Below are 13,994 nucleotides of genomic sequence, written 5' to 3'. Positions count from 1 at the left end.
TCTTATTTAAGCATTTCCAAATGCCTATCCCCAAGAGTATATCTGAATCAAACAAGTTGACCACACAGATAAGCATCTGGTCTGTTACATAGTAATTCTTAAGAATATTGGCCAGTCAGTATGGGTTAATATGGCCAGTCAGTAAAGGCTTTGATTTGAACCATACAAATTGATACAAACTGACCAAACAAAGAAGGACCTGAATGTGTCCTTTAATTTACATTCTTCTGTTAAATTTGGATGGTTGAAAATTTTTTAGATTGGTTTTATTGTACGTTTTACCTGAGGAAAAAAATTGGAATTTCTTTTTTATTTTCAAGCTGCTAGGTCTTTTCAGTTTTGCGATTCTATGATCCTGTGCAGCTTATATTTATGCATATATGTGTATACAAAACTATTTCCTGACTAAATAGAAAGTTCATAATTCCTAAATGTGACTTGTACTTAAGTATTTTTATTTTGTATGTTATAGGGAAAACTTACTGTGTGTTTACTGTGTGTTTTTATCTCTTATTGATGTTATAGTATTCTATAACATTCTTTTTTTAATATAGATTGTTGCTACCTACTTAGGAAATACAACATGCTCTTTGTTTTTTCTGCTTTATAAGGCACAAATATTTTTTTTACCACATATCTCCTCCTCTTTTTTTTTTTTAAGATTTGTTGCATGTAGTCCATTACAGAGTATTGAGTAGAGTCCCCTGTGCTATATAGCAGGTTCTCAGTAGTTATCTATTTCATATATAGTAGTGTGTGTATGTCAACCCCAGTCTTCCAATTTATCCCTGGTAACTATAAGTTTGTTTTCTATATCCATGCCTCTGTTTCAGTTTTGTAAGTAAGTTCCTTTGTATGCCCCCTGTTTTTAAAAAATAATCCACATTTAAGTGATACCATGTCATTTTTGTCTTTCTGTGTATGACTTTATTCAGTAAGACAATCTGCCTATGACAGTCTATCCACAACTTGCTGACCTTGGAGATGTTTTGTTTGATCTTGGTAAAGTTTTTCCTTCAGAAGTCTGAAGTAATTTAAGCTACTTAAATTAACCCATATAGGCTGTTTTGTGTTTTGTATTTCAGTATTGGATGGTTACGGTTATTACATCATTGCCTTACTCACATAAGTGATCTGGAAGGAATGATGGCAAGCGCAGCTGCACCTACTGCTAATTTGCTACAGACTTGTGCTGCCTTACTGATGTCTCCGTACTGTGGAATGCATTCACCCAACATTGAGGTTGTGCTCGTAAAGATAGGACTTCAGTCCACTCGAATTGGCCTAAAGCTTATAGACATTCTTCTGAGAAATTGTGCAGCATCAGGCAGTGATCCTACAGGTGACAGTTAATTTTGATGTTTGAATTTTTACATATCTGCAGAGAAATAATATTTGAACTATGATGTTTGTGATTAATTCCGTTTACAAAATTAAATTCAGTATGGCTTCATTATTTTTGGAGTTTGATTTGTGTTGTCGTTGAATTTTATAGAAGTTATGTTTAATGAATAATTTAAGATTAAACTGAGCGAATCTTTTCATCTCATTTGCTTATTTAGCAAATTTTTCCTTTTGATTCTCTTTTTACAAGATTTGAATAGCCCTTTACTCTTTGGAAGGTTGAATGGACTCTCTTCTGACTCTACAATAGATATTCTTTACCAGCTTGGAACAACTCAGGATCCTGGAACAAAAGACAGGTATGTGGTGATCTCATTTTTCACATGAGAACATATGTGCACATAATCTCACGTAGTGGATGTTATTAATAATGCTTTTCTTAAAGATCTTTTTATAAAACTTAAGCTTAGGTGTTACTAAACTTACAGAAATAAAGGAATATTATGTCTATACTGGATACCTGGACTATCTTGATAATAGTAATGTTTTCACTGATTATATCATCCATTGACATCTTTTCATTAGATTCTTTCCCTTCTTTCTCCTGCTTCCTACCACAAAGTGAAACACTGTCATCCAAGTAAATAATACTGATTGTTTCACCTAAATGTTTACTGATCTTTCAATATAGGTAATTTTAGGTGAGTTTTGCTAATGTAGTTCTTCCTTGATGTCTTCTACCTCCAAATTCATAAGGACTCCAAGTATCTTTGAACCATGTTTTTGTTTGTATAAGTAATATGAATTATCTTCATGCTAGAGACTGTTTCCTGAGTTAATATCCTTTTAAGTATGTTGAATATTTTATATTCAATTAAGATTCTTTATTTTTATTAATTTGTATTTAACGTGAAATCATTTGGTATGTTGTTAAACAGCTTACTTTATGAATTATTAACAGATTATTAATTTTTTGGTGGGTTCTTACTCACTTTACGGCTGTTCACTGAGTAGTTGGTATACATCTGGCATTGTGCTAATACTAGAGACATAAAGTTTATTCAGTCCAACTTGGGCCCTCAGGACTGGGGAGACAGAACAGTGTCCCTAGTAAGGGGAGATTTATGTAGTTCAGACTGAAGGGTATGAATTGGAGTGCCTGGCAGTGAAGTCATCTCGGAAAAATTGTTGCTTAATCCTTGATAATGTAATAGCTTTCATTAATTTTAGACTCATTGCATTCATGTACTCTGGGTTTAAAATATTTAAAGAATATATTTAACAAAGTAAAATTAGTTTGTCAGATAACTTCAAAATATTGAATAGGCTGATTTCCTTTCATTAAACTTTTGCTTTATATAAACTATATGATAACTATAATATATTTAAAAATATGTTGGAATATGTTTTGACAAAGTGAATAGTAATTTATGTCAGAGTTGAATCATAATGATTAATAGGGTTAAAAATATGTGCTAAATATTTTTCTAGAATAGGTTTCCTGCAGTCTTGTGGTTCAGAGAAGGCGATGGCACCCCACTCCAGTACTCTTGTCTGGAAAATCCCATGGACGGAGGAGCCTGGAGGGCTGCAGTCCATGGGGTTGCAAAGAGTCGGAGACGACTGAGCGACCTCACTTTCACTTTTCGCTTTCATGAATTGGAGAAGGAAATGGCAACCCACTCCAGTGTTCTTGCCTGGAGAATCCCAGGGACGGGGGAGCCTGGTGGGCTGCCGTCTATAGGATCGCACAGAGTCAGACACGACTGAAGCGACTTAGCAGCAGCAGCAGTCTTGTGGTTTTTTTATTTTTAATTTTTTTTAATCATAAGAAGAAATTGAGCTTAAAATTACTTTCTTAGCATAATGCGAATATAGCTATTTTAGAATATTTTAGAATTGATGTTAATGACAAGATTTTGGCTGCTGTTTTTTTAGGAAATGTTACTTTTCCCTAATTGCCTCATCTCCCTTCTTTTCCAATGACTTTTCCTTATTTCTTATCATATGCAATTTAAAGCTTTTGATTCTTCAGGGTAGAGAGAGGGATTAAGTGGTATTATACACCTTCCCTGGTGGCTCAGATGGTAAAGTGTCTGCCTGCAATGCGGGAGACCCGGGTTCGATCCCTGGGTTGGGAAGATCTCCTAGAGAAGGAAACGGCAACCCACTCTAGTACTCTTGCCTGGAGAATCCCATGGGCAGAGGAGCCTGGTAGGCTACAGTCCAGGGGGTCGCAAAGAGTCGGACACGACTGAGCGACTTCACTTTCACTTTCATACACCTTCCACCTCCCATTTCTTTTAACGTTAAGCAAAGAGTCTTGTGCTCTAAACTAGACATTTAAAAGTAAACAAAACAAAGATAAACAGTGTTTTAAGAACTTGACAATAAATTAAGTTAAAATTACAAAGTTAAAAATACAAAATTAAAAGCATTATTGGTTTAAAAAGTCTTTTGCTTTCATTTTGTGGACCCCGGCTCTAGGCATTGGAGTGTAGCAGGGTGGCACTTGAAAACGTATGTGTCTTGAGGCTGTTGGGTTGTCAGAGTGCAGGAGGGTGCGTAGCTGCTACTAGTATTTAATACTTGGGGACCAGAGATGTGAAACATGGTATATTGCATGAGATTCTGCACAATGAAGAGCTGACCCCCAGTCACTGCTCTATAGCATATGGATTTATTACAAAAAGAGTAAAAATTTAGAGGATAAAATTAATTTTTTTAAACTGTATATTGTGTATGTTCTGCCATATATGAGGTAAGAATCAATCTAATATATGATGATTAGATGAGTTATTGCAGATATTTTCATCACTTAAATAGGTATTATTGGAAATTTAGAATTACTTTGACATTATTGATTGCATAATTCCTTTTCCCTCCTATTTTAAATTAAAATTACTGAGCATAATCATGTATTATTTTCATATATACATTGCTTACATTCAGTCGTGGAATTTATCTGTATTAAATGTCATCTATAGTATAATTGATTATTTGAATTCATCTTCTTTTTTTAAGAATTCAGGCCTTGTTAAAATGGGTCAGTGATTCTGCAAGAGTGGCTGCTATGAAAAGAAGTGGCAGGATGAGTTACATGTGTCCTAACTCTTCATCGATAGAGTATGGTCTTTTGATGCCATCTCCTTCTCATTTGCACTGTGTAGCAGCAATTTTGTGGCACAGTTATGAACTGCTGGTAGAATATGATTTACCAGCACTGCTAGACCGAGAACTGTTTGAGTAAGTATGGTTTACGAAATTCTTTTTCTCCCCAGTATTAGATCATTTAGGTTTTTACTTGATAAAGCAGCATTTTTATATGCTTAGTTGTATAAATAATGAAAGTGCTAGATAAGTATAAGTGATATTATTTTGAAATGAGATGCTATTCATTTAATCTTCATGTTTTAAGCTGTACTAGTGTAATTGCTGCTTTTCCCACCTAAATTTGGAATGTTTAATATATTCTGCAGTTCACATTGTTTATTCTCTTTTGTAAATTTACTCACCAGATTATTTTATCTTTAATATACAACTTTGGAGGGAGAGCGTTACTAGAAATTTTAAAAGACTACTTTAGACAGTTCTTACAGTTGTTTGTTTCTCATTCTTTCTAGACAGCTATGATTGTTCTTTTGACTAGAAGTTTCCACTTAACCCACATTTCTTCACCATATGCAGTTAAGGCTTTATTGAGCTGACTGCCTAATAACTCTTAAGTCTATGGCAAAATATAATATTTATTTCTGAAGAGTTCTATGACTCATAAAAGGTTGGCCTTTTGTTCTCTAGTCTGTCATTTTTGCTTCTTTTAGTTGGCATAATCATGACTTATTAGTGAAGCTCACTAATAGTTTTCATTTTGCAGATATGAATTAAAACCATTAATCATGTCAAATTCAATCTAAACACTTCTTTGCTATAACTTTTTCATTATTTTCTGTATGTCATTTTTTTAGGTCACACAGAGAATGGTAGAACCATTTTGATAAAGATCTCAGTTTTCTGTGCTCATCTTGCAAGTCTTACTTCAGCCTAATGAAGTACTTAATGATGTTTATCAGAACCAATCTTGTTGAGACATTATAGTGTTGTTTACTGAATGTTAGACTATGTACTTTTCATCAGAGTGATTTCTAGTAGAAATTATGGACGGTGAGGTCTTTCTAAAAATTTTCTTTTAACATGGTATCTTTTATTCCCTAGGTTGCTTTTTAATTGGTCCATGTCTCTTCCCTGCAATATGGTTTTGAAGAAAGCTGTGGACAGTCTGCTCTGCTCGATGTGTCACATACACCCAAGTTACTTTTCTTTGCTCATGGGCTGGATGGGCATTACCCCTCCCCCAGTGCAGTGTCACCATGGACTGTCCCTGACAGATGATAGCAAAAAGCAAGATCTCAGTTCTTCTTTAACAGACGACTCTAAAAATGCACAAGCACCTCTTGCCCTAACTGAATCACATTTGGCAACCCTTGCTTCCTCTTCTCAATCTCCAGAAGCTATCAAACAATTACTGGACTCGGGTTTGCCTTCTCTTCTTGTGAGGAGTCTGGCTAGTTTTTGTTTTAACCACATTTCTTACTCTGAAAGCATTGTTCAATCAGTAGACACTTCCCAGGACAAACTGAGGCGGCACCATGTTCCACAACAGTGTAATAAGATGCCTATCACAGCAGACCTGGTTGCTCCTATTCTTAGGTTTTTGACAGAAGTTGGCAATAGCCATATTATGAAAGACTGGCTTGGTGGGTCTGAAGTCAATCCACTATGGACAGCACTTCTGTTTTTATTGTGTCACTCTGGATCCACCTCTGGAGGACCCAGCCTAAGTGCACAACAGGCCAGTGCAAGATCAGCTTCTCTTTCCTCAGCTGCTACAACAGGATTAACTACTCAGCAGAGGACAGCGATTGAGAATGCGACTGTTGCATTCTTTCTGCAGTGCATTTCATGTCACCCTAATAATCAAAAGCTGATGGCCCAGGTAAGAGTAGAAAAACTGACTTCTGTTCCAGGTGTCTTATTATTTTAATGTGCTGTCACATAACACTCTTGAAATTAGTTCAGAAAGTGGCATGTATTAGGGCCAGGTGATGAAGTTTCTGGTTGGGTGCATTTAAAGATTTGAATTTAAACCACAATTAATATTAAGTACTGATATCTCTTCCCTCCTCTCTTCACTTGTTAACATAAGTCAGTTATTCTTTGTGATGAATGATGGACAAACTCTTCAAGATTCTTGCTAAAGGTCAAACGTTCCTCTTTTAAAAAAATCTACCCCCAGTACAATGCTTCAGCTCTTGGAACAAGATTGACCACTTAAAAGGTGGCCGTTGAAGGCCTTATCTGTATCAAGGCATTATATTTCATAGTAACTGGATTGTTAAAAGCTGTTGATTTGCTTCTGATGAAGCAGACGTTCGAGTAGGTTTCAGATAGGAGACTCTTGATAAATCACATTCAAAGTATGAAAGATTATTGTATCGAGTCTGGGGGCCAAGAATCTTGAAAGCTGGAATTATCTGTAAATAATTGTAGTTCCTTTTTTCCAGATTTTGCTTGTTCCAGCTGTTGTGATCTTCAACAAGTTTTAAACTATAAAATGGAAATAGTAATGCCTGCCTCTCAAAAGGTTTTGTTTTTTTTAGAGGATTATAATGTAAACAAGCCTGCTACGCTATGTATACTAGCATAGAGCTTGTTTGAGACATGGTTCAGTTCAGTTCAGTTCAGTTGCTTAGTTGTGTCCAACCCTTTGAAACATGGTAGACACCAATAAATAGGAATGAGCATGTACTCCCTTATTTAATAGTGGTTATTCAGGTTAAACTATTAATATCTAAAGGGATGAGCTATTATAATTTTTAAAAATTACTGAATGACTTAACTTTTAGAAGAGGAATATTGCCTCAGCTATATTATTGGGAAACTATCTACTTAATGTGCCTAATTTGAAAGAAATGCTTAAATTACCAGTTTAAGTCCTTAAATATGAGTATTTGAAAATTTGGTTTCTGCCTGTGGGTAGAGTGAAACTTTTCTGTTCCATTGTCTTCTGTCCTAGTTTCCTCTCTTAGATTCTTGTTAAGGCTTTATTTTATATTTTTAATATATTTTTTTCAGAATTTTTATTGTATAGTAACCACATTCAGATATTGATTGAAGTTAAAATTAAGTTGGTTATGCCAGGTATTTTTTGAAAACCCTGTACTAGTAACTTCTCTTATCCACAGAAATTTCTGATTCACTTTTAACTTCATGTCTACTTCTTATTCATTTAAGATGGAATAATGTATTCTTTAATTGCTGATGTGATGAATTGAAACATTAATCCACATTTAAAATTTCCTCTTATTCTTTAAAGTAAAAAGCTGGAAGTGCCACATTTAACTTTTTAAATCTCTCACTTTGTCAGGTTCTCTGTGAACTGTTTCAGACATCTCCTCAAAGAGGGAACCTTCCAACATCAGGCAATATTTCAGGGTTTGTACGTAGATTATTTTTGCAGTTGATGCTGGAGGATGAGAAAGTGACAATGTTTCTTCAGTCTCCCTGTCCAGTGAGTATTTTAACAATTAAATTAAATCTTAATGATGAACTGTGTGTAAAGATATTTCATGTTTTCATATCAGCTTACAGTTACTTCTAATTTCTAATATAGCAGAATGAAACTATGATAGCTTTTATACTTAATGATAGGACTTAGAAAGCTCAGCTAACTCTCTATCTGGAATAACCTAGTTGTAAATTGCCATGAATAGTATAATTTGATTTGGGAGGAAAAGTGACAGATTGTTGGGTACAACAGTGCTAATGCAAAATTTGACCAACAAATCATGACAGACATGCCGCATTTGAAGAAATACAGAAAATAAACTCAGATATTTTGTATGCATTATTGAATTTTTATTCTTTTATGCTTTTGAAATTATTATATAATGACATATGTATCAAAAAATCTCTTCTTTATTTCTTGATTTCCAGCTGTACAAGGGGAGAATTAATGCTACTAGCCACGTCATCCAGCATCCAATGTATGGAGCAGGCCACAAATTCCGAACACTTCATTTGCCAGTCTCAACAACATTATCAGAAGTTCTGGACAGAGTGTCAGGCAAGTCAGATTTAAATATTTATTTTCTTTAACTATGCTATATGTATATAGGAATTTTATCATTTTTATAATTTTATTACATTTACTCAGGGACTATTTAATGACATGAAATGGTCAAGATGGTTTCAAATTTCAAAACACGGATGCCGTGTACAAAATGTATAATACATTCCAGCACCAGTAATTCTTTTGTTATTATGTATGTTATGTGTAGTAGTGGCAGAACTGGCAGTTGGAAATGGCAACAAGCTGTGGGAAGCTGTCGATGGAATTTTCTCGAGATAATCCATAAGGCTATTTTATAGTAGATGAATTGCACAGTATATTAGGTTGAATGACAGCATTCTAAGTAATAAACATTTACTAAATCTAGGGGATAAATGAATGGTCAGTAGGTAGAATCGGCTGGTGACTTTATAACAGTGAGGAAGACAGAACTTTTCCCCTAGATTTCTTGTCTGTATTTCAAGAGCTGTCAGTTGATGCCTTTAAATAGGATATAAGTTTCTGAAGTAAAAGCATTTTGCGGGTAGAATGCTGGTTGACTGTGGTGAGTTTCACTTTTTTTGCTGCTTTGAAATCGTAGTCATGATGAATTCATTGAGTATCTGCTATGTGTAAGCACAGTAATTTCTCCTAGGGTTGCAAAAGTGAGCAGGACACATACTCTGCCTCTCAGAGTATTTATATTTTGTATATTGTCAGAATAAAAAACAAACTGAAAATTTAAATGTTTTCAATTTAAGTATAAGTCAGTGTGTTTCTAAGTCTTTGAGCAACACTGTTAACTGAAAGAAGTTAGGAGTTCCCCCAAAACTGGTGTTATCTATTTATTAGTTGGAAATATTAATCCAAATTTGAAATAAAAGACTGAGTTGAAGAGATTGGGGAGTTATTACCATACATATTTGGGCTTCCCTGGTAGCTCAGCTGGTAAAGAATTTGCCTGCAATACAGGAGACCCTGGTTCAATTCCTGAGTCAGGAAGATACCCTGGAGAAGGGAGAGGTTACCCACACCAGTATTCTTGCGCTTCCCTGGTGTCTCAGATGGTAAAGAATCTGCCTGCAGTGCAAGAGACCTGTGTTTGATCCCTGGTTTGGGAAGATCTCCTGGAGGAGGGTATGGCAACCCTCTCCAGTATTCTGGCCTGGAGAATCCCCATGGACAGAGAAGCCTGACAGGCTGCAGTCCATGGGGTCTCAAAAAGTCAGACATGACTAAGTGACTAAGCACACCAAACATACTTACATAGATGCTAAGGTAAACCACATGAATGAATATGATCACATTGAGAAAATAAAGTAGAAAAGATTGTTATCTGTTTTAGACATGAATGTGTGCATAATATTATAATACTTTCCTACATTTTACATATTACACAGTAAAGTGTTAGAATATATTATAAATGTCTTTTTTCTTATTTGAAAACCTCCACATTACCTGTTATAGCTAAACTTTGTGAAAATTTGATTTTACACACTTTTTTCTACATTTCAATTTTCTGAAATTGTGCCTTTTACATGATGAAGAAAAAATTTCTAATTGAAGGAAGGAAGTGAAGAAGAGTACTGAAATTCAGTTTTTGAGATGTCAACATTTAACTTAATCGAAATGTATAGACATAGTACAGAATAACTGGAAGTTCAGCATTTTTATTTATCTTTACCATAAATGAATACTGTTTTCTAAAATGTCTTGTTCTGTCATTTAGAATATTGAGCAAAATAGCTCCCTTTATTATCTAAAAATTAAAAATAAAACTGATGGCTGTGGAAGAACAGTATCCTACTAAAAAGTTCAACTGAGTTATCCTTAGCAAATATCAGAAACTTCTAAGTGCCTGGTTTAACCTCTGGTTAGCAGTATTTTGGTCTTTAAACTGTATTTGTGTTCTTTAGTCACATCTCATGATATATTAATATGTGCATATGTATTTTACTAATATTCTTGAAAACAAAGAATCCAAAATTATATGTGGTCCCTTTACCTGCTTCTGTTGCTTTTAACTGTATTGCTTTCAAATAATGATTCTATTTGTTGTTTTTTTTAAATTTCTATCATTGTTTTTAAGCAGTTTTTATCATCAGATAATATACCTTGTAGTTTTCTTCATGTTGCTTATGATTTTTAGTTTTTTGACGTAAATCTGTGTGTTTATGAATTTTGTCAGATTTGGGGATGTTTTGCCTATTAGTTTCTCAAATATATTTGTCTTCCCATAACTCTGCTCTTTTAGGGATTCTAATTACACATTTTATTAGGCCTCTTGAAGTTGTTTTACAGCTCACTGAAGGTCTGTTCTTTTTTCCCCCATTTTCCCCTTGTACTTTTTGAGTTTCTTAGTGGTTAAATAAGATCATTGTATGGTCATCATTTATTTCATGATTTGTAATAGCATGCCATATTCAATAGCATGAAAGAAAATATTAATTCAGAATAATGACTATCTGTGAAAGTCCTTGGTATTCATTTGAAAGTACTTGTAAAATATGTGATTTTATCTCAGATTCCTAGCCAAATAAAAATAATAAAACCAGCAACCTCTGTTCCTTAAATTTGTTTGGTTATACTCCCATTTGTAGCAGGAGAGGTCTAATGTAATGCATATTAGGATTAATCCTGAGCTTGAGTTCCATATTGCCCTTTACAGATTGTATCAGTAACCTTGCTAAGACTGTTTCCTTATTTTGAAAATAATATTCTTCCTTGATATGCATGTTGTGAGGACTGAAATATATAGATATAGCTGATAAGCAGATTGATCTATGCCTAAAATAAAACAGAAGTTCTTGATAATAGTTTTAAAAACTAGTACTGCCTCTAGAGGTAGTACTATTATAATACAAAATATTTTCTAGAGATTGGAGTTTAGGTATCCTGGCCTAAGGAGAATGATGAATCCCTTTCATTGATAAAAGCAATGAAAATTGAATGTGTCACACTTTCCTTCATAATATTTTTTCCAGACCATTTACATTGCCTTTGTGTTAGTTACAATATAATCTTATGTAAAGTCCCCTAAGATATTTATTATTTCCCTTCTTAATGATTTTTGAGAATCAATGTATTTTACACAAAAATTTTTTATAGATACACCAAGTATCACTGCTAAACTAATCAGTGAACAAAAAGATGACAAGGAAAAGAAAAACCATGAAGAAAAAGAAAAAGTTAAGGCAGAAAATGGATTTCAGGATAATTACAGTGTTGTTGTTGCTTCAGGTATGATTTTTTCATATATAATCTTGACTTTGTTGGTTTCTATAAAGCGTAACATATGTATAGGAATTTTACATAATAAACAGTATTAACGTAAAAAGCTGGTATAGTGATGTCTTAATATTAAATACACAATTATTGTATCAAATCAGTTACTCTTTGGCATTGGAATTATTAAACTTATTTTGTGATTACTGTATCTCATCAGATACTGAACATGTGTTAATAGTTTAGATGCTACATTTCAACTTGACAGTGTACAGAGACTTATACTCTTTAAAAAGTTCACTAAGTCTTACAGAATTTTTCTGTAGCTTTTTTTTTTAATAAAAAATACAAATTGAAAAAGTATTCATGAGTTTGCACTTATGATATTGTGCTCATTCTATAAAATTAGAAAATAGAAATCTTCAAAAGAAAATTGGTTGAAAACTGAGTTTTTACTATATTAGATGCAGGAAGGGGAAAAATTGGTCAAGATAAGGGATAATCTTAGAGGATATTTTTCTTAACAAAATTCTTAGTTCAGAAGAGAAAGCTCAACCTAGATTACATTTCTTCTTAAATAGAAGACCTATATATTGGTTTAATCTGTTGTTTCTCAGAGAAAAATTAAGAACAAAAGCTTTTCTGTATATATTTGCACAACATTACTTTCCAGTAAATGGATGCTCATCTACATGTATTTCAGAGAATACAGGAATTAATTGATACTTTCTTGAAAAATAGTTACACATGCGTCCAGTTATTCATTGTGGTTGTTTAGTTGCTAAATCATGTCCAGTTATTCATGAAGTATAATAAATGATAAATAGAATCAAATACACATAGAATCAAATGACAAATAGAATCAAGAGATTAGATACTACATGAAAAGAAATATTTCTGTCTTTTGGTGTTCCTGGCGCTTTAGTAATACATTGTAGAAACACACTTTTACTTCATTAGTGTGTTGGCTATATAAAGTTTCTGTTTGTTTGTTTTAGGGTTGAAATCCCAATCTAAACGTGCTGTGTCATCTACACCACCTCGCCCACCATCCAGGAGAGGGAGGACAATGCCTGATAAAATAGGAAGTGCTTCCTCAGGAGCAGATGCTGCCAGCAAAATAATTACTGTCCCTGTGTTTCACCTATTCCATAAACTCTTAGCTGGTAATGTTCACAATGATAAAGCATATCAGAAATTTTAGTAATCTTACAAATGAAAAAATCACATGTGTCATAACCAAAATCATGTTTAATCAGATGCTGTTGATGAGATAAATAATTTGGTGAGACTTTATTCGTACAGATCTCTCCAAGAGAAGTGAGAATAAAAAGCAAGTAACCTATTTAATACCCTTTTTTTTTTCTTTTACTTTACAATACTGTATTGGTTTTGCCATACATTGACATGAAACCGCCACAGGTGTACATGAGTTCCCAATCCTGAACCCCTCTCCCACCTCCTTCCCCATATGATCTCTCTGGGTCATCCCAGTGCACCAGCCCCAAGCATCCTGTATCCTGTATCAAACCTAGACTGGCGATTCATTTCTTACGTGATAGTATACATGTTTCAATGCCATTCTCCCAAATCATCCCACCCTCTCCCTCTCCCACAGAGTCCAAAAGTCTGTTCTATACATCTGTGTCTCTTTTGCTGTCTCGCATACAGGGTTATCATTACCATCTTTCTAAATTCCATGTATATGTGTTAGTATACTGTATTGGTGTTTTTCTTTCTGGCTTACTTCACTCTGTATAATTGGCTCCAGTTTCATCCACCTCATTAGACTGATTCAAATGTATTCTTTTTAATGGCTGAGTATTTAATACCCTTTTTAAACATTATAATGTTACAGTTTTGCACTAGTGTCTTAAATTTTGTTATGAATGTGCTATAAAATGATCAGTAAAATTAATATTTTAGTTAATTCATAACAAGTTATATAGGACATAATGTGAGGTTAATTTTAAAGAACTAGTTCTAGCAGTGGAATCCTTAGATGTAGTCCTGATAGTTAAGCTTCCTCTCTTCCTGAATCATATTCTTTGACCAGTATACTTTCCTTTGTCAAGATAATAGCCATTTTATCTGCATGTGTGTGCTGTATCATTATAATCAAACTGCCAACTAACTTTGGATTTTACTTCTTAGCTTTAGACATTGTTGACTTGTAGCAGAAGTCAGTAAAGTATGCCAGGTACACTGGATGTTTCTTTTTATAAAAACATTTTCATAGGAGTACAGCTATACCCATTCTATATACAAGGCAGCAGAAGAGACAAAAGTGTAAAGAACAGACTTTAGGGCTATATGG

The 13,994-nt window shown here is 33.9% G+C and overlaps 1 protein-coding gene across 2 annotated transcripts in view; it reads left to right on the top strand.

The window, feature by feature from the left end:
- BIRC6 (baculoviral IAP repeat containing 6) overlaps positions 1-13,994 on the top strand; it is a 209,743-nt gene that overhangs the window by 123,800 nt on the left and 71,949 nt on the right. For both annotated transcript variants that reach the window (XM_068979018.1, XM_068979011.1), the window contains exons 52-59: positions 1,086-1,342; positions 1,595-1,703; positions 4,369-4,590; positions 5,557-6,337; positions 7,769-7,912; positions 8,338-8,467; positions 11,561-11,692; positions 12,676-12,843. In XM_068979018.1, the coding sequence (XP_068835119.1) occupies positions 1,086-1,342; positions 1,595-1,703; positions 4,369-4,590; positions 5,557-6,337; positions 7,769-7,912; positions 8,338-8,467; positions 11,561-11,692; positions 12,676-12,843 (1,943 nt within the window). The remainder of the gene's footprint in view (positions 1-1,085; positions 1,343-1,594; positions 1,704-4,368; positions 4,591-5,556; positions 6,338-7,768; positions 7,913-8,337; positions 8,468-11,560; positions 11,693-12,675; positions 12,844-13,994) is intronic.

The sequence above is a fragment of the Capricornis sumatraensis genome, chromosome 1 (assembly GCF_032405125.1).
Source record: "Capricornis sumatraensis isolate serow.1 chromosome 1, serow.2, whole genome shotgun sequence".
Classification (NCBI taxonomy): Eukaryota; Metazoa; Chordata; class Mammalia; order Artiodactyla; family Bovidae; genus Capricornis; species Capricornis sumatraensis.
This window is presented reverse-complemented; position numbering and strand designations above follow the sequence as displayed.